Source organism: Cuculus canorus, chromosome 1, assembly GCF_017976375.1.
Source record: "Cuculus canorus isolate bCucCan1 chromosome 1, bCucCan1.pri, whole genome shotgun sequence".
In the NCBI taxonomy this organism is placed as follows: Eukaryota; Metazoa; Chordata; class Aves; order Cuculiformes; family Cuculidae; genus Cuculus; species Cuculus canorus.
Window position 1 is genome coordinate 162,669,732 of NC_071401.1, and position 22,553 is coordinate 162,692,284.

The 22,553-nt window shown below is 39.7% G+C and overlaps 1 protein-coding gene across 4 annotated transcripts in view; it reads left to right on the forward strand.

Annotated features, from left to right (window-relative positions):
- The window catches only part of SYT1 (synaptotagmin 1), a 350,955-nt gene extending 331,880 nt beyond the window's left edge, over positions 1 to 19,075 (forward strand). For all 4 annotated transcript variants that reach the window (XM_054064261.1, XM_054064263.1, XM_054064260.1 and 1 more), the window contains exons 9-10: positions 11,077 to 11,210; positions 15,963 to 19,075. In XM_054064261.1, the coding sequence (XP_053920236.1) occupies positions 11,077 to 11,210; positions 15,963 to 16,169 (341 nt within the window). In that variant the 3' untranslated portion in view covers positions 16,170 to 19,075. The remainder of the gene's footprint in view (positions 1 to 11,076; positions 11,211 to 15,962) is intronic.
- The last annotated feature ends 3,478 nt before the right edge of the window (positions 19,076 to 22,553 follow it).

Consider the following 22,553-nt stretch of genomic DNA (forward strand, 5'->3'; position numbering starts at 1 on the left):
CAACATCCTTCTTGTGGTGAGGGGCCCAGAACTGAACACAGTACTCAAGGTGCGGTCTCACCAGTGCTGAGTACAGAGGGAGAATAACCTCCCTGGACCTGGTGGTCACACCGTTTCTGATCCAAGCCAAGATGCCATTGGCCTTCTTGGCCACCTGGGCACATTGCTGGCTCATGTTCAGTCAGCTGTCAACCATTACCCCCAGGTCCTTCTCCTCCATGCAGCTTTCCAGCCACTCTTCCCCCAGTTTGTAGCACTGCACAGGGTTGTTGTGCCCCAAGTGCAGGACCTGGCATTTGGCCTTGTTAAACCTCATGCCATTGGCCTCAGCCCAGCGGTCCAGCCTGTGAAGATCCCTTTGCAGAGCCTCCCTACCCTCCAGCAGATCCACACTTCCACCCTGCTTAGTGTCACCGCAAACTTGCTGAGGGTCCACTCAATGCCTTCATCCAGGTCATTGATAAAGACTTTGAATAGAGCTGGACCCAGTACTGAACCCTGAGGAACCCCACTTGTAACTGGCCTCCAGCTGGAGTTAACTCCATTTCCCACCACTCTCTGGGCCCAGCCATCCAACCAGTTTTCAACCCAGGAGAGTATGTGCCCATCCAGGCCAGAGGCTGACAGTTTCTGAAGCAGAATGCTGTGAGAAACTGTGTCAAAGGCTTTACCGAAGTCCAAGAAGACTACATCCACAGCCTTTCCCCCATCCAGTAGTCGAGTGATTTTGTCATAGAAGGTGATCAGGTTAGTTCGGCAAGATCTGCCTTTTGTTAAACCCATGTTGACTGGGCCTGATCACCCGGTTCTCTTGCATGTGCTTCATGATAGCACTCAAGATTACCTGTTCCATGACTTTCCCCGGCACTGAGGTCAGACTGACAGACCTGTAGTTCCCCGGATCCTCCCTACAACCCTTCTTGTAGATGGGCACAACATCAGCCAGCCTCCAGTCTAGTGGAACTCCCCCAGTCAGCCAGGACCGCTGGAAGATGATGGAAAGGCGTTTGGAAAGGACATATGCCAGCTCCTTCAATACTCTTGGGTGGGTCCCATCCAGCCCCATAGACTTGTAGGTGTCTAGCTGGGCAAACAAGACTCTAACCACCTCCTCTTGGGTCATGGGAGCCTCATTCTGCAACTCTAACTGCTGGGTTTGTACACAGAGGGAGCAACTTTCCTTGCTATTAAAGACTGAGGCGAAGAAGGCATTAAGTACCTCAGCCTTGTCCTTATCCCCTGTCACTGTTGTTTCTTCTGCATCCAATAGGGACTGAACATTCTCCCCAGTCCTCCTGTTCTTGTTGATGTATTTGTAGAAAGGCAGCCTTTATCGCTATTTTTGTCTTCTTTTGGGTATGTTGCTTCCAACCCTCTGTGGGAGAGGATGTAGATTACCTTTAAGCAGGGTACATTAGCCTTTTCCATGTAAAGACAATCACAATACGGTAGTATCAGGCTAATGTCCAGTCAAGCTGTAAAAACTTACTGTGGCAATGTTGACATGAAAAGGCTGTAACATGAAATGTATATTCTTGCTGCATCAAATTGCTAATACATTAGACCAGGTTTTAGTTTTAATAAACTTTCTATGTGTTTCAGGGTTGAGTAATTCCTTTGAATTAATACTGCCACTCACTCCAATATGATTTTCTTTATTACCTAGTAATACTGGAACTCCTATTGGTCCTAGGTGTAGTTTGAGACTAGGATTTGTTTTACGTCACAGCTGCTGGCTTTGAGCTTTTGGATTTTTATGATGTCTGGGTTTTTTGGCAGGATGGGAGTAACCAATATGTTTAGGAAGTGGAAAAAAGAGATGTCAACTGTTTTCGTAGAGTGAAAATGGATGTGGAAGGTTGCTCCCTACAGCACTGCAGTCTCCATAACGTTTGTCCTAAGTAAAGATGTCTCAGTGTTTGGCTGTGGCAAAATATTCTTTTTGAATAGTGATCATCTATACTTCTTTCTGACTGGCATTACTTCCTGTCAGTTAGTTCTTTCTATAAGTAGAGCCTTTCAGTACATGAAAGAACTCCCTTTTCCCCTTTTTTTTAATTTCCCAGTTATTTTTGGATATCTGTCCTTGTCACTGTGTGGCACAGTAATTTTCCTCGGGACAGTCATCCCAGCTACTTAGGCTTGGAAGCACACAGAAACATTGCCATGCAAATAGAAATTCTTGACTAACCAATATTTATAAATCCCTCTGGGTTTCTTTCAGTCAAGTCCCCTAAAATCTTGTTAGTCACACCACCACCCAGCAATGTCACCTACTGGGTGCCTTTCTACCAGGACGCAGGCAAATAGCTCTATGCACTAAATATCCGCAGGAGCAGAGATCACAGAGGCAAGGCACGCAACGGCTCCCAAAGAAAAGAGACCTGCTCCACTGAGTAATTGAAATGAGCACAAAAATACAGCATTCTTCTCAGCAGAGCAGACTGAGAACCTTTCTCATTTTTTATAAACCTGTCTCACTCTCTTGAGAGATGAGAAATGTAGGTTCAGATCCCTTTAGACAACACAGAGATCTGAAGAACATATCCTAAAATCGACAGTTAGCAGTTAAACCTCTTAGCTATTAACAAATGAAGGATTGAAAGAAAAAAAGTGTTTAATTGCTTTATTTTGTAAAACAAAATACATAAACTAAAAAAAAAACCTTAAGCTGGCATAGCTGTAGGAAGGCAGTGAAGTCTTGAAAAGGTGAAATATAATTCCTTTCCATCACATTTCTTCCAGGCATGTTGAGGCAGCTCTTCACCCAGATGTCTGGCCCTTCCAAACCCCAGTCTTTAAAGACCTGGTGCACCACATACGCTCGCTCGCTTTTTCAGCCTGATTTTTGAATGCTGGCCTCTGCTCAGCAGTATGTGCCTCAGAGTGTAGTAGGGCAGTTCTATGCACCTCTCCAGATACTGATACTCCTCTCTGCATGGCCTTGTTAGGTAGCCATCTCAGGTCTGGAGAACTTCAAGATACTCAATAACAGTCAAGTGTGATTCATTGTTATGTACCCAGCTCCTGATGTTTTCTGCTAAAACATCCCATATCTTCTGCTCTTTAACCTTGGGTTGATTGGGTTTTTCTGTATTATGTGCTGCTGCTTCTCCCTCCAGTCTTCTGCCTGTCATTATTCCTCAGTCAATGTGTGCTGCCAGTTCACTTGAGGACAGTATTTTGAATCTCTCTAAGCCTCTATGTATTATCTTCCAGTATTTTCAGTGCCACCAATTTAATACATATAAATTTAATTATTTCTTTCTTTATGTCATCAAAAGGCATTACATAAATTAAACTCAGCAGTCTGCTGGAATTTGCTGTCTGAAGTATTGCCAGTTTGCTTTGGTTTCTGTCTGAATACCTGTACTGGACAGTCTGCCTATATTAGCAGTTCCAGTTAATACCTTTTCGCTATTTGATGTTAGTGCCTACCCCTTCTTAGTTGCTATTATATTCTTTCTATTTGTATAGAAACACTGCATATTTCAATATATTTTCTATTTATTTATTTGTTATCTAAGATTGCAGGTACTGTTCTCCATGCTGTCTTTCCCCTTCCTAACTGCATTCAAGCTTCAGGAGCAGTCATTTGCACGCCTTTTGGTGCAAATACAGGGGAGCAAGGTTTACTGCTTTGATGCTCATAGTTTCCATGTAATCACATTTTATATGAAGTGCTTGACTGCGTTGCTCTGCTTTTCCACAAGAGTATTCTGTGTTTACCCACAGCCAAAACTCAAGGTGCATTTTCCTGTTGGTTCAACCCACGTTTGCTATGCTTTATAAAACTATTTGTTTTGCCTGGTGTAACTATGCTGAAATGAACTGCTTGGGTGCAAGGGAGACAGATCAGCTGCCCTTGCTCTGGCAGTGAACTTAATCATAAGCGCATAAGCACTAATTTGTGCTGTTTTTAAATAAGAATTTAGGCTTCTTTCCCAGTCTGGTGCTGTAACATTTGTTGTTATGTTCCCATTGGAAGTACTGTGGGTGGAATTGCAGACTTGAGTGCTGGCTGAATAGCTCTTAGACCACTGTGAACATTTCTTTTTCCACTGTCAGCTCTATGTGTTCAGCAGCCTCAGTCTGGGATTCTTGGGTGAGGGAATCATTGGCTTCCTATTAGTTTTACAGCACCTCTTTCTTCCCAAGACTCCTTGATTCTCTGAATTCAGCATTTCAGTAACAATGTGGTGTTCATCGAGCTGCACAACAGTGAAGCGTTGTTATTTTGGGACTGCTTTGCTAGTCTTTCTGTTTAACATTTTTTGTTATAGGCAGGCTGTTGTTAGTTCTTGGAAATACCATCCACATCTTCCCCACTATAAATGGATTATTGGACTCTGTTATTCCTATGAGAATCTGGCTAATATTATTAAACATGAAGTCATAAATGTTTTACTTCATAAATTATCCAGATTTACAGCATCTTCTTTTAAACGTGCTGCTGGAAAATCATCTGTTTATACTGTGACATATAGTATGAGCAAGAAAGGGCCTGATGGGCCGTGTACTCTGTGCGCGTGCGTGTGCTGCATCTGGAGTAGTCCACCCATGAGACACAAATAGATGTTAGTAACTAATATGAGGCTTTTTGGCTAAACTGTTCGCAGCTTTCAGTACCACACTCACAGTCCATCAACTCTATTCATGGCCGGTACACTACTAAATGGTATTGTGAGAATCTCCCAATCTTCAGCCCACTTATTTGAGTGATTTTAGAAAGTGTTTTGCTGGGGTCAGGGCTGGCATAAATATTATACAAGAGTCTACACTAAATACTTTTGCTACCCACCTTTCCCTTGTGTATTGATCAAGTACAGGCTACAGCTAAAGATTTAGCCCATAACATCAAGTAATTTACAGCCCAGTGGGGTTATGGAAACTATGATGAGGTCCCAAGTAGCTAAATATGAACATTAGCTGAGGACTGGACATTATGTAGCAAATAAGCTTTTTTTTAAAAAATCAACAATCCTCTTTTCAAGGAACTGTGATAAGAAAAAAACCCACAAAACCTATATTTTATGCCAAGAGAACTGTTTCTAATGAGAATGTTTTCCAATATTTCCCTTGAGATGTCAGCTGCGCCTTAAAAATAATGTTCCAACTTTAATTTGCTCATTTGTGGAGAAACGTAGAAGGCCCAACAGCTTGTGTCAATGAATATAAACTACAACTTTTATGGGATCTAGAATGTACCACAGCACTTTTACTCCTTAGTAATTGTACCTTATATTGTTTCTTCCCTAGATAACACATTTTTCCCCTCTGGCTTTCCTTCCCTCTTGAAGCTTTCCATTCATCTGAAAAATACTAGTTTAGACAATCCGGGTACAATATCACTCTAAACTCATTATTTCAGAGATTGTAATTATCCCCACTCATCCATACAGGAATTAACAGAACCAAAAAAATTTAGGGCAAATTATCCATGTCCTGGATGCCACAGGCATCATGTGAATCATCCCTCTCTTGGGAGAGAAGGGTTTATATGCCCATGGAGGGGGCGAGTCCTGTGATCCTTGGGAAAAATCAGCAAATCTGTGGGGACTCCCAGGAAAGTTCATCCTGTTTTGCTCTGCTCTCAGGGCTCTGCTGGTTTCCATAGCACAGCTGTGGCAGCCACTGGTGTCGCTCTCCAAAGGCAGAAGCAAGTGCGCAGGCTGATGCTGTCAGCCTTCATCCCGGTCTCTACAGATAATAAAGTTGTTTACTGTACAGAGTTGCTCTTCTTCCTGCTGCCACTCCTCCAAGCCAAGAAGCTTTGTCTGAAGGCTGTTTGCATGGAATAAGAACAGGTTAAGGGTGCAATGTTGAATCTAGCACTGCCTCTGCTCCAGTCTAAGGTAATGGCTTGGCCTTTCCTCGGTTTTCCACCTTGCTGTGCTGTTGCGGGATGAGACTCATTATGGCTCTTCAACATGGAATTAACGATCCACCCTGCAAGTCACCTCTGTCCTAACAGTGTTTTCAGAGCTATTTGTAAGGCTGCATTACCAAACCTGATTTTCTTCGGTTATTGGATCAATTGCTGAGCTCTTTAGGAATTTATTCTGCTTCCTGGAATGGAAACTCTACTGTCTGCTGACACCTTTGCTCTAAATGTCAGTGATGTGTGCTTTGGCACAGGTTTGGCATAAATTTTCTGCTGATATGGAAAAACCTGTGCTAATTAGTACCCAGTTATCCTGAACATTTTGAAGACAAAAATACAGCTAGAGGCAATTCTGGCACCATATTTCTTCTTAGTTTCTACATTTCAGTTGAGAACATCTTATTACAGTGTTTTGTCATATGAAACTTTATTCAGCTGTATCTGTGATTAGTTTGTTCTGGCTCAATTTTTTCCTATTAATCAAGTTAGGCTTACTGAAGGCTTGTAGTGGGTTTTCTCTGATCATACGGCAACAGAGCTGTGTGGGATTTTTTACTTTAAACCACTGGCTTCCCACACACGCCAGCTTGGGACTGTAATTGCACACCCAGTCAAGTCCATTGTTATAGTTGCATCATTTTTTTAATTTCTAGGCACTTGTTTTTTTCATATTTCTATGAGACTACAGAAGCTTTACAAATATTTATCAAAGATCGGCACCGTCTGTATGTTTGTGTTCAGAATAAACTGTTGTAAAACCATTCCAAGCTGAGTACTGAATTGACACTTTTCCGCACAAGATCCAGGCAGTTGCAAATTTGTGTGCTGAGTTCTCCCTAGCTGGAGAATGATTTTTCATTAACTGCTGATCCCTGTAACAAATTCTTCATCTTAAAATCTACTGATAAGCAGTCATTCTCAAGTTCCACTTTGTCCTCAATGCTGTCATTAGCCATGTTTTTCTTCCTTTGAGTTGTAGTGTTTTCTTTCAGCTGTAACTTTGCTTTTTAAAAAACTCTAATAATGAAGTTCATCTTATCTACAATGTGACGATGATGAACTAGTCATTATGTTAAGATGGTTCTAGTTGTATATATATGCCTCACAGTCCAAACAACTCCAGAAGTCTTTACCTGCTATTACATTCTGTTTCAGTTATCCTTTAAATAATGTGTTGATATCTTTCTGCAAACTTCAGGAAAACAAAATGTGTCAGCTAGTCCCCTAGTGCTTTTAAAGCTGTTCAGTTAGCCTCCCTTGAGACACTGTTGTAAAATCTACAATGCACAATTAGTTATGAATTTTACATCTTTTTAGCATTCATGGATAGACTGTTAATGAGGGAATAAATAGCAGAATTTTATTTAATCCTACACATTACTTAGCATGAATTATTAAGCAAGGGGGACACAGCTATTCTGTTCTCTTTGGCAGAGGGACATCTGTAATGCCCTGGATGCAACATCCCTTCTTCCAGTTAGATGGGCAAGGTATCTGTGGATGTCATGTAGATCTAAATCCCTGTTTACTTGAAAGGATTGAAACTGGAGGAAAAGACAGAATAATGTTCACCTCTTCTAACCTGAAATTTCTTCAGTGTAACTATTTACATGAAAGTGAATAGATTGTCTTGTATTGGTGGAGAGAGATGAATATTTTGGGGTGTAATTTATTTGACTGAAGGTAGATATTTACTCTGAAATGAAATAACTATCTACGGTACATAAAGAGAAATGCTTATTTATTTTCCTTGGCGTCAGATAAAGACATTTCTACCTGGTCAAAAGAATTTTGCCCCTTATCCCTAGGCTATGCGTTTAACAGACAATTTATCATTGCTAGGCTGTAATATCAGATCTGTCATCCTTACCAGCCTGACTTATTCAGTGAGACTATTTACATATTAAGGTATTACTCAGCATGAGTAATGGTGCCAGCTCTGAGGTTATGTTGCAAGTGGAGAGAAGAGATATTTCCTTTAGCACTAAACCTTAGCTCAGAAAAATCACTGGAGACTAGCACTTCCCAGAGGTTCTGCTTTCTTTTGATTATCATCTCTTCTTCTAATAATTGACTCCAAGCAGTTCCTCTTCTGTTATTTGGTGGAAAAGAATCTGTCTTTTTCAGAGATTTATTCATGAAGTCTTGGGAAAGTCTGTGCTTAGGTATCTGGTTGTCTGTGTAGATCACAAGCAAATAGATTACTTCAGAGTTGAGGGAGTTAGGGATAATGTTGGGGGATATGGGAGAATGTGACTGAAGATAATGCAGTAGTGGAGGGGGTCATACACGAGATATAGAAGAATGAAGAAATGGGAGAACTAGGTAAAACCTTCAATAAATACTCCAATACTTCAAGAAATGGAAAGTGGATGTACAACCTAATGTGGAGAAACTCAGTTAAAATCTCTAATGGCCCATCCACTTACTTGAGCTGGACACCCCATTCTGATTTACAGTGGTTTTGTGATGAGTAACACTTTCCTCTGAAGCTAGAAAAGAAGGAACATGATTTCATTTAGGTGATACTTAATATGTATGTGGTTCAGCATGACAAAATTACCCTTAGATGGAAAAAAAAAATGGGGATATTGTAACACACGTGGTCTCTTCTGTGTTCTGTTTGAGGCTTCTACCAGTGATGGTTCTGCACTACCATAGCAAAATGATACTGCTGGGATCTTTCCTTCTAAAAACCTGGCATTTGTCTGAGCCTCACTGAAATGCCCAAAGAGACAAACATAACAAGCTGATCAGGATGTTGGTTCCGGGCCTTGTCCCACAGCCTTGAGTTATCCAGGGTCAGATTTTGCTGCAAAGCATCAAGAAAATCTAGGAAGTCAATAGAAGCAAATCACTTAAAGTGAATGTACCTATAGATCTCAAGCATGCGCATACACTTGAATTCTAGGTTAAAAATATTGTTCTCCAACATATGGAATGTTTATCAAGCTAGGAATATATCTGCATGGCTATATAAATCAGTACCATGCAGTTCCTTGTGGACATATCAATAATTATCAAACTTGTGGGTGTTGTCTGTGCACCAGCACAGGTCAGTAAAGATTGACTTATATTGATTGCATTTATTTTAATAGAATTCTTCAGCTCTAATCCCCTTAATAATAATGTATTATTGCACTGTTTAGCCTCTGAGATCACTCTAGTTACTGGAATTACATTTTAACACCATCTTATCTCATTTCCATATCTCAACAGTCTACCACTGTCTCCTTGACTACTAAACTAACTTTCTATACCTTAGCTATACCTAAAATATTATTTTGTTTATCAAAATGGAATTGTGCATTCAGCATGGAGCTTCAGCAAAGTAAAAAGGTAGATGAGCTTTTCTGAGGTATCATCTAATATTTGAGGAGTCCAGATCTACCTCATTTTTACCTTCCAGACCTTGCATGCAGTGATGGTGAATTCTGTATTCATGAAGTAGGACTCAGTTGGCTTTCTGCTAGCATTTCTGTTCTTCAAATGATACTCTTTAATTTACACACTGTGCAGCCAAAAGGAACCCTTGCAATCCCCTGTCTAGCCTCGAGCATAAATGTATCGAGATTTAATTTGTGTTTGACCTTGAGTCTTTAGCAGAAGAAGGAATCTTAACCTTCTGGAATGGAGAGTTCACCACAAACACTGAGGAGCTATTCCAGCTGTTTCAGTAGTCTTACTAATAAAGTATGTGCCTGTTTCTGAGTTAGAATTTGTCTAGTTCCTTCTCAGAGCTGTAGGACCTTATTATACCTTTGCCTGCTGGCTTGGAGTCCACCATGAAAATTATACTCCCTTCAGAGGTAGTATAAAGTGTGATAAAGTCACTCCAGTAACCTAACTGTCCCAAACTCCAATGTCTTCACAGTAAAGCATATTTTGACTGTAGCAGGATACAATTACTCTTCTCAGACACTCCAAGCATGAATTTCATCACAGAGTCATAAAGCATGGTTTGCTCATCATGATAATATTTAATTTCAGTGTTAATTCATCGTTCTTCCTCAGTAGCTCCTTCCTTTTCTCTGGAGGAAAGAAAAAAAGCCCTTTCTTTTGATAATTTGCATTCAGGCTTTCTTAATTTATGCCACAGATGACTTGTGGCTGGCTGGCATTTTTCGTACCTTCTACAAGCTCGCCAGAGGGAAGGCTTACGTCAACCTACATCACAGCTCAGCTGCCTAAATCCAGAGGAGGTACCTATCCAAATTTTGTTGGCCGTACCATATAGGTTTTTGAAAAGGATGAGCTTGAGGTGCTTCAGATGGTGCTTCATGGTAGGCCTAAACAGAAAAATAACTGAGCTCAGGGAAGGTACTGCTAATTAACACCACCATGAAAGAACTGCTAGTTTATTCTCTAAACAAGAACGTGGCTCTTCTAACAGGTTAAAGACAGATATTGCTATTCCATGTGCATCCATGAGAGTTTTACTTGCATGAGGAATACCTGATTAGGTACCAAATCAGTTCTGTTCCTTAGCCACCAGCGATCATACAAAATAACAATGGGAACTCCATAGAGAGTATCGAAACCAATTCATAATTTATACTGATACCATGACCTGCACCTTCCTCTAGCTGCGTGTAGCACTAAGGAGGAGGACTGCTATTTAAAGGGCAAAGCCCCTTCCTGCCGTGCCATCTGTCTGTGCACCTGACCCATTGACACTGTGCTTTGTCAGTCTCACCCCATCAGGGAGGTCAGAGGATGGGAAAACCATGGTGCAGCTTCGGCCCAAGGAGTGATGTGAAGAGATGCTGGGCAGCTGCAGAGTAGTCAGCCATCCTAAGCCCTGGGCCCACTATGTGTGCATTCAGCAGTGCTCACAAGCCTTGGGAAAACCACAGTCCTGCTGTCAAGAAATGTTGGCAGTAGATAATTTATCTTAACGTAAAAATGTCTCTAGTATGGTTAATGAGCTACAGAACAAAATTAGGTGAGAATTTACCCCACTCCCCCGCCCAGTGCAAAGGAGATAAAGCAATAAATGTTTTGTACCTTTTTCTATCAGGAACACTTTGCAATTGCACAGTAGTTTTTCTGTAGTGGAAATTAGGATTTTGTTTAAATACAAGCTATTTGTTGTTAAAGGTTTGTTGTTTTTTTTTCATTGAGTCTTAAATTTGTGGCATTAAAAACTGTAGGTAACACACTGAACTACCCTTCTTCTCTTGATTACTTAGATCCCTATGTGAAGATCCATCTGATGCAGAATGGTAAGAGGCTGAAGAAGAAAAAGACTACAATTAAAAAGAACACTCTGAATCCATACTACAATGAGTCTTTCAGCTTTGAAGTACCATTCGAGCAAATTCAGGTAATGTTAAACAGTGTTTTGTCTTCTCTTCACATTCCATTTCTCAGCCCTCATAAATATTTAACAGGAATCTTGTTAATTATCAAGTGTGCATGCCTTCATTAGCACCTAGGTGCGAGCCCTGTGCTACATTAGATGAGTGTGACTGCTTCAAGAGGGAAATGATAAAATGCACAATACTTAGGAAGCTTTGATTCATCAGTGAGAAATGGATAACTGACATTTTCAGTTAATAGAAATGGATTCTGAAAAAAAAAATCCACAGGGAGGTAAGTGAAGGAATGTACCAGCAATGAAAGTATAGAGATAAAAGAAAAGGCACATATAGCAATTTTCCCCAATTATTTGAAATAATAAATCAGCATCATCAGTCACATTTGTGTTTCCTGGGCATTTATCAGTCCCATTTGTTGCAAGTACCACAGCATCCCTCTTAAGTAAAACACATAATTCAATCAGGTTCCTTCTCAGTTGTTCACCTCACCATGAAAACTTTTTTCATTATTTCTATGCTCCTTGGGAAAAATATTGGAGAATCTCAGGGGTCAGTACTGCAGTGCCTGTTTTCTTGGCACCTCAGGGGAGCTCCAGCAGTTGTCCAGGTGCTACTCCTACAGAATTTAGTGCCTAGAATTAAGGGCCTCAAGTCAGCACAGTGAGCTAGAAGTCACCTACGTTAGCAGTGGAAAATACCAAGATGAGACATCATGTCATTTTTTTCAGGGACTCAGTTACCTACTAGGAGGCAAATCATCTTTCACACACGAGAGATTTACCATCTTCTGATGTTAGCTGTCCTTTTCTCACAAGAGAACAGATCTTGTTAACCATCTCAGGAGGCATGTGGGAAACCCACATCCAATTCACTCCCCTCCCTAAGTGAATTTGAACCTTTATCTTCAATGCCTTAAGCAAGTACTCGTGGCGTCTGTGCATATGGCTTATTTGGGGAGTGCAACATCACTTCCACATAAATAGTAAGTATATGATTGGCCACAGAGCAAAGGATCACCTGTTAGTTGGGTGATTTGCTTGGAAAGGGAGAGGCTTTGGTCTATGATCTGATCTAAGTAACGGTAACCACATAAAGATCAACTAGTATAGACCTCCTCCATTTCTATTAAGCCTTTGCCATTAGTATTAAACTACATTGTTACTTTGCTCACTTGTTAGAGCATTCATTGGCAGGGCAAGATGGTTTAAATATCCTCAGAAAAGGAAAGAACTGCATGTTGGCCTCCCACCCACCCCAGGGAGCTCTGTGACCATGGAGATGTTAAGCAAGACTATAGCTTTTCTGATGGAGCTGAATGTGGAAAGTGTACTTTCAGGGGGTCTCCCCGACTGAATTACTGTAATCAAAACAGTCTGGGAATACATCCTTTTGTGGCTTGTAATAGGGGTCTAGGTGCCTTGCTACTGTGTGGGTTTAAATAGCTTGGGCCAAATTTGGAGCCACAGGACATTGCCAGGTAAAACTCCCAGGTAATGGGACACACAGACACATCCTGATTAGATGAGAGCATGGTAGGGGTTTTGAGGCTCTGTGCCTTGGATTTGGTAGCAAATGTATTGGAGAGAAGCCCAGGAGCCAAGGCCTACATTTCATCTAAAGCCATGTGCTTGATTTTTACTGACTTGGAACCAACAAAGATAATAAAACCAGACAAGATGAAGCACTAGGAATAGTGACTTGGGTGCATGACTAGCCCACATAGGAGTTTCTTCATGCCCTACAGCATGTACAGGTATCTGTGAACTCTAGAAATCAAAAAGTGGGAAATCCAGTGGAGCCTAATTCCCACTGATTTTAATGAATGCTGTTCTCTGTGCTTGTGAAAAAATCTCATAAAAGCCATCAAAGATGCAATGGTAAAAAAAAGCTCAATGAAAATGAACCTTTCTGGCAATCTGAGCAATGATTGCCTTGATTTCCAAATAGGGACAGGACTGGGGAACTGCAGTGGGCACCTCCAAGTTACATCTTGACACCGTTAGATGCATTCTGTAGGTACTTGGCCATTTTGCCTTCTAATCCTAAATCAGTTTTGCAAAGTGGATATAGGGCCTTTAAAAACTATTGCAGTTTAGCAGTTTAACATTTTGTGCTTTTTGTGCTAAGTTTATTTGAATGACTGTGTAGTTATTTATTTCAGTATATACTCTCCATTTAAAATCTCTAATTATGGACTTTGGTCATACACCAATGTAATTTGGAGTCAGTTATAAAAGACTGTATTTAGAGGTGATTTCATTATGGTTACTGAAGTGATTTCATCATTAGCAAAGCACATTTTAAATGTTATTTAGACTTAATATGGTAAGATCACTGTGACTTTGCGGTAATTATTGTAAAAGTCATTACGCAAATTTTCAGAGTCAAAAAATACAATGGTTATACAAGTTAAATGATGGTTAGAAAGCAAATGCAAGGGAGATCAATAGCTCAATAGCAGCACACCTATGTCATTTTAAATGGGCTAGTCATTAACATTTTCAACAATTTAATACTGAATATGGACTCTAGCTCTTAAGGGAAAGAAAGTCGTGTCTTGAAAGGTAATTGGAAGGACACCACTAGAAAGTCAAATCCTGTTGCTACATGCAGATCAAGCACGTGTTTTGCTGTTTTCAAGATAGATTGCCTCCATGGGTAGCAACATCTCCAGGCCCTTTCAGGCCCAAGAATGCCTAATCCCAATGAGGAATTGCTAATCCACGTGTTTATTAGCAGAGGTGGTGCTTTCTACTAGCACCTGTTGGGTTTTGCAGTGCAGCTGTTCCAGTAATATACGGTACAAAAAGCAAAGGTACCATGTATTTGTGATATAAACAATGAGGAAACCATGAGGTGAAAATCATGTCGGAGTTAATCATCTGAGCTAGTTGTTCTTACATCTTTATAGAGCAAGGGAGAGGGTCTTTTGTTTACAGTGCTCATTGTTGTCTCATGATTAACACCAAAAAAACCCCAAAATATCCAATAGTAACTAGCCCCCAAACTTTTGTACCGTAAACTAATGGTCTCATGCTTACTTTTTATATCTGTGATTGTACTGTGCATCTAAAACATAAATGTACATTTGAGGAGGTAGCATCAACATTGAAAGTGAGTGTATTGCAAACAGCAACACTGAAACATCATTTTGGCATCTAGAAATACTTGCTTCAGGATATTGCCTTTTATCATGAGTGCTCTGGGGAGAGAGAATCTTGAGTTTGATGTACACTTTTGTCATCAACAACTATATAAATACTTTAGTGCCTGTTGGAATTCTCTCTTTATCTGGCTCAGTGAATTGTACAATCTTGTAAGGGAATGGACTCTATAAAATAGACCTCACGAGCCTGGTCTTGCAAATACACTTTAAAGTCAGTTACTTTTAAAGGTTAATCCAATTACAAGCACTGAAATTAATCACTGTAGTTAGAAATCAAGACTGTACGCATATTTGAAATCTTAAATTTAAAAAAATGATGCTGGAGAACAAAAGATTTTTCTGGAAGAAATGTGTTTCAGGGCATTTCTTCCTCCAATTCAGGAAACTTGCACTGGAGTCATAAACTGTGTGTATTTACCATGGGATAGAAAAGAACCAGGAAAACATGATGTTCATCTTCAAAAATCAAGCTCCCTAAGGAGAAGCATTTACAGTTTAGTAAAACCAGCCCAAGGCTCTTAACATCTGAGGTGCTATCAGGGAAGAACATCACTCCACTGAAGGAGTAGCTGTTTGTACTGTTTCGACAAATATTAATGACCTGATGGAGAGGAATGTGTGCAAATGCATACAAACACATATGCAAATGCCTGGTCTGAATATCACCTCCCTGTGTGCCCCAGTCTAAGCGAATGGAAAAAGCTGTAACAGATGGGCTCACGCGAATTTTGTGGGAATAGTTTAACCCTGTTTGCCAGAGGTCACTGTTCCTACAGCAGAAGTGGCACTCCAACACTGGCACAGTCACAAGCAACACCATTGTGTCAAAACCATGAGACAGTGGGGTTTATACTTCTTTCCAGCTCCCCAAACATGTAGCCTGTTTTCTAGGTTCTTGTAAATATATAGAATATATGCAAGTATACGCACATGTGCACACACACACGCACACTGATGAGCATGCGTGCGCGTGCGCGCGTGTGTATCTGTAAGTATATATAATACCCATCAGTGCTGTCTTCTGAATTTGTCTGAAAATAACTGATTAGCATGCCGGATGGAGTGAGAGTTGTTAAGAAGCGGAAAAGCAATTTACAAAACAGAGTATGACATTGAAATGTTAACTTGGCATGGAGCCATTTCTGAATTTTAGCTTCTAACTTATTTGTTTAAACAATAATGATGTGTTAAAGTGTACTACTTTTGAATTAGCTTACCTTAAGATCTCCACTTTAGACCTACTGACTTCTAGCAGTCTGAGTCTTCAATAAACACCAAAAAAAAAACCCAAACTTAATTTGTTAATCTGTTAAAGGAAAAAACCCGACCTCAATATGAAAAAATATGAAGCTCTTCAATGTAAGGGGTTAATTTTCAAGTTAGCAGAGATGTGGTGAACTTAATTTTATTTGGAAGGCTTACAAGAAGCAAAGACAAAAGTTTGAATTTGCTTCTCAATGGGGGAACTCACTCTGGCTGTCACACAGTTCCCCCCTTCATGTACTTGAAGTCTCCATTGTCATTGTCTGTCCTGAGATTTATCCGTGCTTACCTTTCCCTTGCTCACTGGTCTTTCCCTATCTCATTGTAGAAAGTGCAAATTGTTGTGACTGTTTTGGACTATGACAAGATTGGCAAGAACGATGCCATCGGGAAAGTCTTTGTGGGCTACAACAGCACCGGCGCGGAGCTGCGGCATTGGTCAGACATGTTGGCCAACCCTCGGCGGCCCATTGCACAGTGGCACACCTTACAGCCCGAGGAGGAGGTAGATGCCATGCTGGCAGTCAAGAAGTAAATTAAATTAAATTAAATTATGAAGAAGAAAAAGAAGAAGAAAAGCCTTTCTGCATTTGCCCACATAGTGCTCTTTAGCCAGTATCTGTAAATACCTCAGTAATATGGGTCCTTTCATTTCCAGCCATGTGTTCCTGACACAAATCAGTTGTACCTTTAAATTCCCATTTTAATTTGCACAAATTTAAATGTAGAGAGCCCTCCAAAGGCGCTTCATTTTACCACTGCCCCCCAAGATCTACTCTTCTTTTAAGCAATATGATGTGTAGATAGAGCATGACAGAAATTATTTATTGTATCACACAGCTGTATATATACACCAGTATGCTGAGAATTTATTTCTAGTTTGTGTATTTGTATGTTGTAAGCGTTTCCTAATCTGTGTATATCTAGATGTTTTTAATAAGATGTTCTATTTTAAATTATGTAAATTGACTGAGATATAGGAGAGCTGATAATATATTATAGGGTAATTACTGTATCGTCTGCATTCCAGAAAAAAAATTCCAACTTGTAAGGCACTAGTAGTGTTACACTGACATCTTAAAGGACAACTTAAATCTGAGCTTTCAACTGGACCATGTTAATAACATGCTACGTGTCCACAGTGAATCTTGGAAGGGCAAATCCAATTGGGTAGACTTCTTTCACAGGCAACTTAGCATGATCTGAGCAGCTCCGTGGCTGACCTCAAGGAGACGTAGCCAGAAGCCAGGATATAATTCTTTTGTATATATTCCAAAGCAAACACATAACAGACTGAAATGGCTTTAGATTGAAAGTTGAGGAAGCAGTTCCATAGGAGGCAATGATTTCATCTAACATACAATGTAAGACCATTGCAGAGGTTGTGCAGGGTGGGGGGGAAGGGAGAGGGGAAGATGCAGCGGTAGCGAAATGCTGCCATGAAAACAAGAGTAGCTCTCCGTTATCACCTTTATATAAAATTTGCATACTGTGAATTCCATCCATGATTTCACATTATAATGAGTTTGCACATTAGACTTTGTAACAAAATATTTTATTATACTAACTCAGATTAGAAGGAATGCAGAATATTTTTTAGACACAGCCGTGTGAGTTTATTATACAAAATAGTTTCATGGTAAACAGACAGTATTGTAATCCCATCAGAAGATGACAAAAATTTAGCCATAGTTCTAAATGCACTTCAAAGTAAGCCAAAAGAGAACAGCTAGTGACCTTTTATATACTATTTATACTTAAGTTTTAATTTGTCCTTTAAAAAAAAGTGAAAACAAAGAACAAGTTCTAGAAAACTGAAGCAACCTCTTCTGTATACTAGATGCTCGTTTCAGGAGGAGTTTTTAAATGTTTTCAATGTTATTATGTAGTAAATGGCACTATTATGAAGCTATTAGTCATTCCATAAGAGTCTTGAAAGACTGCTCTGTGTATCACTGTGACTGCCGTGTGTGCTTAGAAATGTAGTTTTCTCAGTGGATAGCAATCAATTTATTCCGTAGTGATATTGTAATAATACTGCCATTCCCTTCTACTGCACTGCCGAAGGAATGCATAGCACAAGCAGTTCTAGTTATTATGGACCAATTTAGAACTGGAGAGCTATGCAGGATACAAGGATGCTATATTGAATGGGTTGACCACGCAGCATTTTGTCAAGCCCTGTGCAATACTCTACATTTCCAACCTCCCTCCCCTTCCCCCGCTGCTTTACTGTAGATAGTCATCTTACAGCTAGCCAGCATGTCATCTCAGCTTGTACCATCTCATCAAGTCATTTAGGGCATCACTTCTATCTCATGTACCGTCCTTTGAGGCCCCTCGCTTATCTTTCCAAGCTGTGAATATATTTATAATGCTTTGAAGAGTTCATTATTTTCAGCAATGCAAACTACCCCAGAAATGTGGAAATGCTATAACTTTTGGAGGGAGGCATGAGAAGTTAACCATTAATACTCTTATCGATTGTATCCAGAAGAAAGTACTGAAACATGAATGTAATCAGAGAACTGAGTACTGAAAACTAAATTCCACAGCTTCCGTTGAGGGTCTGCTTCTGGGACAGGTGTAGCAGTCTAAGAGGTCAGTGCAGCAATGCCTAAGCACCAGCAGTTTCAGTACATTGAGGGTAAAAGAAGCAGCAGAGAAATGAGAGGAGAATAAAAACCTGAATCTCTCCCCACTTCCAAAAGTGAGAATAGCAAGACCCATTTTCTTTCTTTTTTACGTGAAACACGGAAAAAACACAAGTGAGACATTTTCTGATAGAAACAGGCACATACATGAAAAGCATCAAGCTGGAATACTTTAAAATCTTAACCTTAAGGACCAAACCCCACCAAAGAGAAGTAGACAGTCAGCTTTCCAGCACAAGAGCTTCATGGTCTCCAACTTTCAGTTATTCATTCAGGATAGCTGCAGGTTCAAATTGCCAGGACTGACTCATTGTGTTAAGGTAGTCTTAATGCTTTCTCTTCCTACACTGCCAGACTGAATGTCACCATAGAACTGGTTTGTAAGGTACGATGATTCTCAAAGACTGAACCTGCCGTGTGACCCAAGATGACATTTTCATCCTCAAAGAAGCCACATGTACCTTTCTGACAAAGCTGTGTGAAGTATTAGAATCTGATGCTGTAGAAAGATCCTAGTTGCCTTTGTGTATATTTACTGCCTGCTTGAGTGTTTCTCTGTGTGGGTTTTCTCTGTATCTTGTAGAAATGTTTGGGGTGTTTTATCCTGCCATATCGCTCGTGGCCCGCGAGCTGACAACTTTAGCTGTATTTTACCTTCATTTTTGATGAGGTGGTTTATATTTTGTTTCACTTTGTGTAGTGACTTCCCACAGTAGAGTTTTCCAGTTGTCGTTAAAATAACATACATATTACACAGATATTCAATAAAAATGTTTTATTTCCTGTTGATGTTCTAGTGTTTCTCTTTTGATCTAAAATTTTGAAAAGACATTCATAGCACAATCATAAACTTGAAAAGTACTGTGCTGTTACGCTTGTGATAGTTCAAAGGGGCTGTGAAAAGCTGCTTTCTCCCGTATGGTCTGCTGCAAGATGGTCACAGCCAGTAATGCTCCAGTAGATGAATTCTCCACCTCTACTGCAGATGAAGGACCATTAGCCTGTTTTCCCAAGGAGCCTGATAATTTACCTCCAAAAAATTTATTCTCTGTCAAAACATGGACTAGTTTCTATACCACAACAAAAATTCTTCAAACCGGTTGTGTTAGAGTTGTGGTTGAAGTTTTCATTTGGAGAGATACAGTGTATTTTAACCTACATTTAATAGCTAGTTCTAAGTAGGCCATAAAATCAAGCCTCTTGTAGACCAAAGATCATTTAAAAAAACTTTAAACTTTGTGGGGGGAGAAGGTGCAGGTGGAAGTAAATCCACAAATGAAAAATTACTGAAAGATACCGTACTAAGGAAAACTTAAAAGTTCCTGAACTTATGAGCAGAAACATAAAAAAAAAAACATAAGAAAAAACACACAAAAAAAACCCCACAAACCTGTAGCCATATTTGCTTTATGTAACCATTTTCCACAGGAACCTCCCCTGCCTGAAAAGAAATACGCCCATATGTCATTCCCATATGCCATATATGGTTCCCTTTCAGGAACCACGGTGTAGTAATTAGTGATCTATGCCAGTTTAACCACAGCTGTTGCTTGTACAAAGCCTTACTAAGAGTTGGAGCTCACTGAATTTTCAGAGTTGACCGCTTTCCCATTCCCACTGCTCAGCAAGTGTTCTCTTTTCTCCCAGTTATTTTCTTTTTCCATCATCTAGAGTCAATGAGCACAAAATGGGCTGATGTCACTCGGCAAGTGAGATCAGGCTGACATCTCCTGGTCGGCATGGTGACTTGGAGAGCAGTTACTCTTCCAAAACTGTTAATGGCTGGAGCCTGTGGCTTTGGCTTTACAGATGTACCATGAGGTGATGCCTGCTTGGTCTGCCGGAGCTGAGGTGTCATTCCTGTGCTGCAGTGTAGTTCCCTACAGCTACAGTCATCCAACATATTTCCATTAAAGAAACATTAAGATTATGCTGCTCCCTTCTTTGCCCTCTAAGCTGTTGCACGATCAAACCAAGGATGTGCTTCCCTAAGAGGAACAGTTTGCTCAAGGACAGATACAAATCCATCTAAATCAACAAATAAAAATACTTTGATCCAGGTTCTATATGCACTAGCCGTTTCTGCTGATTTTGAGTATACAAAAATGACATCTTTGTCAATCAAAACCAGTTCTTCCAAGAGGACTATTTAGTTAAAGACAGGCAATTATTACAACTAATGTAAGGAAGAATGTATGATATAATAGCTCTTAGTACTAAGTGGGAAAAGCAGTGAAAATTACTAGCTCATTTAACCCCTAATCAACTGTCAAGAAAAACATTCTTCCCAACTGACAGACTGCTACCAAGGCAAAGGATCTATGTTTCTCAATCACTTTTCACATCACAAGTCGATGAAAGTTAATTGCCTGTTAGCTATGCAAAGCAAAAATTAGAACATTATATTTTCTGATTACTCTAACAGTCAATTCCAATATTTATTTATGCATTAGCATTTTTGCTCCAGGCTGCCAGTTCAGTTTCTTATATGCATACTGTCCTGTTTTTCAGAACATATATCTACCAAATTCATGTACCTATTTTCAGTGTCAGTTCAGACACTATTGTTCACGCAGGCATTAAAGAAAGTATGGAAAAGAGTTTTTTCATACCTACCACAAGAATTTTTATCCAGTCTTAGTTAGATTTACCTTATTTATAAACAAGTAAGTTCTTTTATATTCAGTATAGAGAATACTTTTAATATTGAAAAAAAAATTAGTTCCAAAAGTATGTGACAAACTAGTATAGAACAGGCTCTAATTCTATGTAGTACTTTGTGACTGACATAGTATTTTCAGACACAAGAGTCATATAAAGAGATGCATTTAAAGATCATGCTGTATTCAACATAAAAAAACCCAAACTTCTACAAATACAGAATGATCTCGACATCTTTAATGGAGCTTACGAAGAGGCCAGATAGTTTGGGGAAGTGAAGAGAGTTCCTCCAGGCTTTTGGGATGAAGGTAGAGGGGCCAGGTAGTATACTCTTCCTGTTCTATGCATGCACTGTGCAATAACATCCTGAGATTTTGAACAGCCATTTAGACAAAGAAACCTAAACCAAAATAAAAGAGTTTCATCTTCTGACAGAACCAGTCTCATCAGTTTGACAGTTCACATTTAGTTTCAGTCAATTGTTTCATGTCTTGGTACACTCTCTTCTTACAACAAGGAAAGCACTCAGTAGGTGATGCACTGATGTTGCACCAAATAGAATCAACATCAGTTTTCCCCATAAATAAAAAAACAATGCACAAAAGTGCCAAAATATTCTCTGCTCTGCTAATCAAGATTATCCCATAATCCTGCATAAAAGTCCCAAATTTTTCTGGCATTCTCCCAGAACCCAAGGATGGTTCTCTCCTTGTATTCGTTGTATTCACATACTTGCACCTTAGTCTGGAAGATTTCTTTTTTAAGAAGCAGGAGTGCCCACTGGCACCAAGAGATTGTTCCAAAGCTCCGACATGGATCTGGTATTGAAGGGTTCCTGATTGGGCTCAGGCTATTAGTCTTCTCCCTAGGACCATTCATCACAAGGAGGATGATCTCTGGCTGTAAAGCTTGATTGAAAGCCTGAAAGGTTGGAATCTGGAATGCAATGCTGAAGTCAATTATTTCACATTTAGTCAGAAACATCACACAACCACCATTCTAATGAAAGGCAGACTCTGAGGCTCAGTAACTTGCATTTTGCTCAAGATGGGGTTTTTCTTCAGCAAACTGGTGATATTATTCAACTTTTTTTTTTTTTTGTAGTTTCTGTGACATTCACAGAGTTAAACCAGCTTTCTTTCAAACACAAGATTCCTTCTGTTATTTACCTCAGTCAAGTTCTAAGCCAACTCCTAAAGTTAATAAGTAGCTAAATTGTTTTAACTGGCTTTAACTCCTTGCTTCATCAAATAACTTAAGAGTTTCACTCACTCCTCTCCAGCCATACACTATGATGTGACACTGACTGTTACCCAAAAGCCGTGATGGAAGGCTATCAAGGAAAGAAGTTATCAGAGTGCCTGATATAGTCTTTTCCATGGATTAAATGAAGACTAAATTGTCAAATTTCAACACCGTGTAAGATTAAGGGTGGGGTGCTAAGAGATACATTGTTGTAGATGAATATTTATTAACGATCTAGAAAACAGATGAATGAGTTGACAAAATTTACCTGTGGCATAAAATTGTTTCAATTGGAACAGATCTAAATTATGAGGTCATCTGTAATTTCATATGTTGAGAATTAAGTGCCCAGACAAACA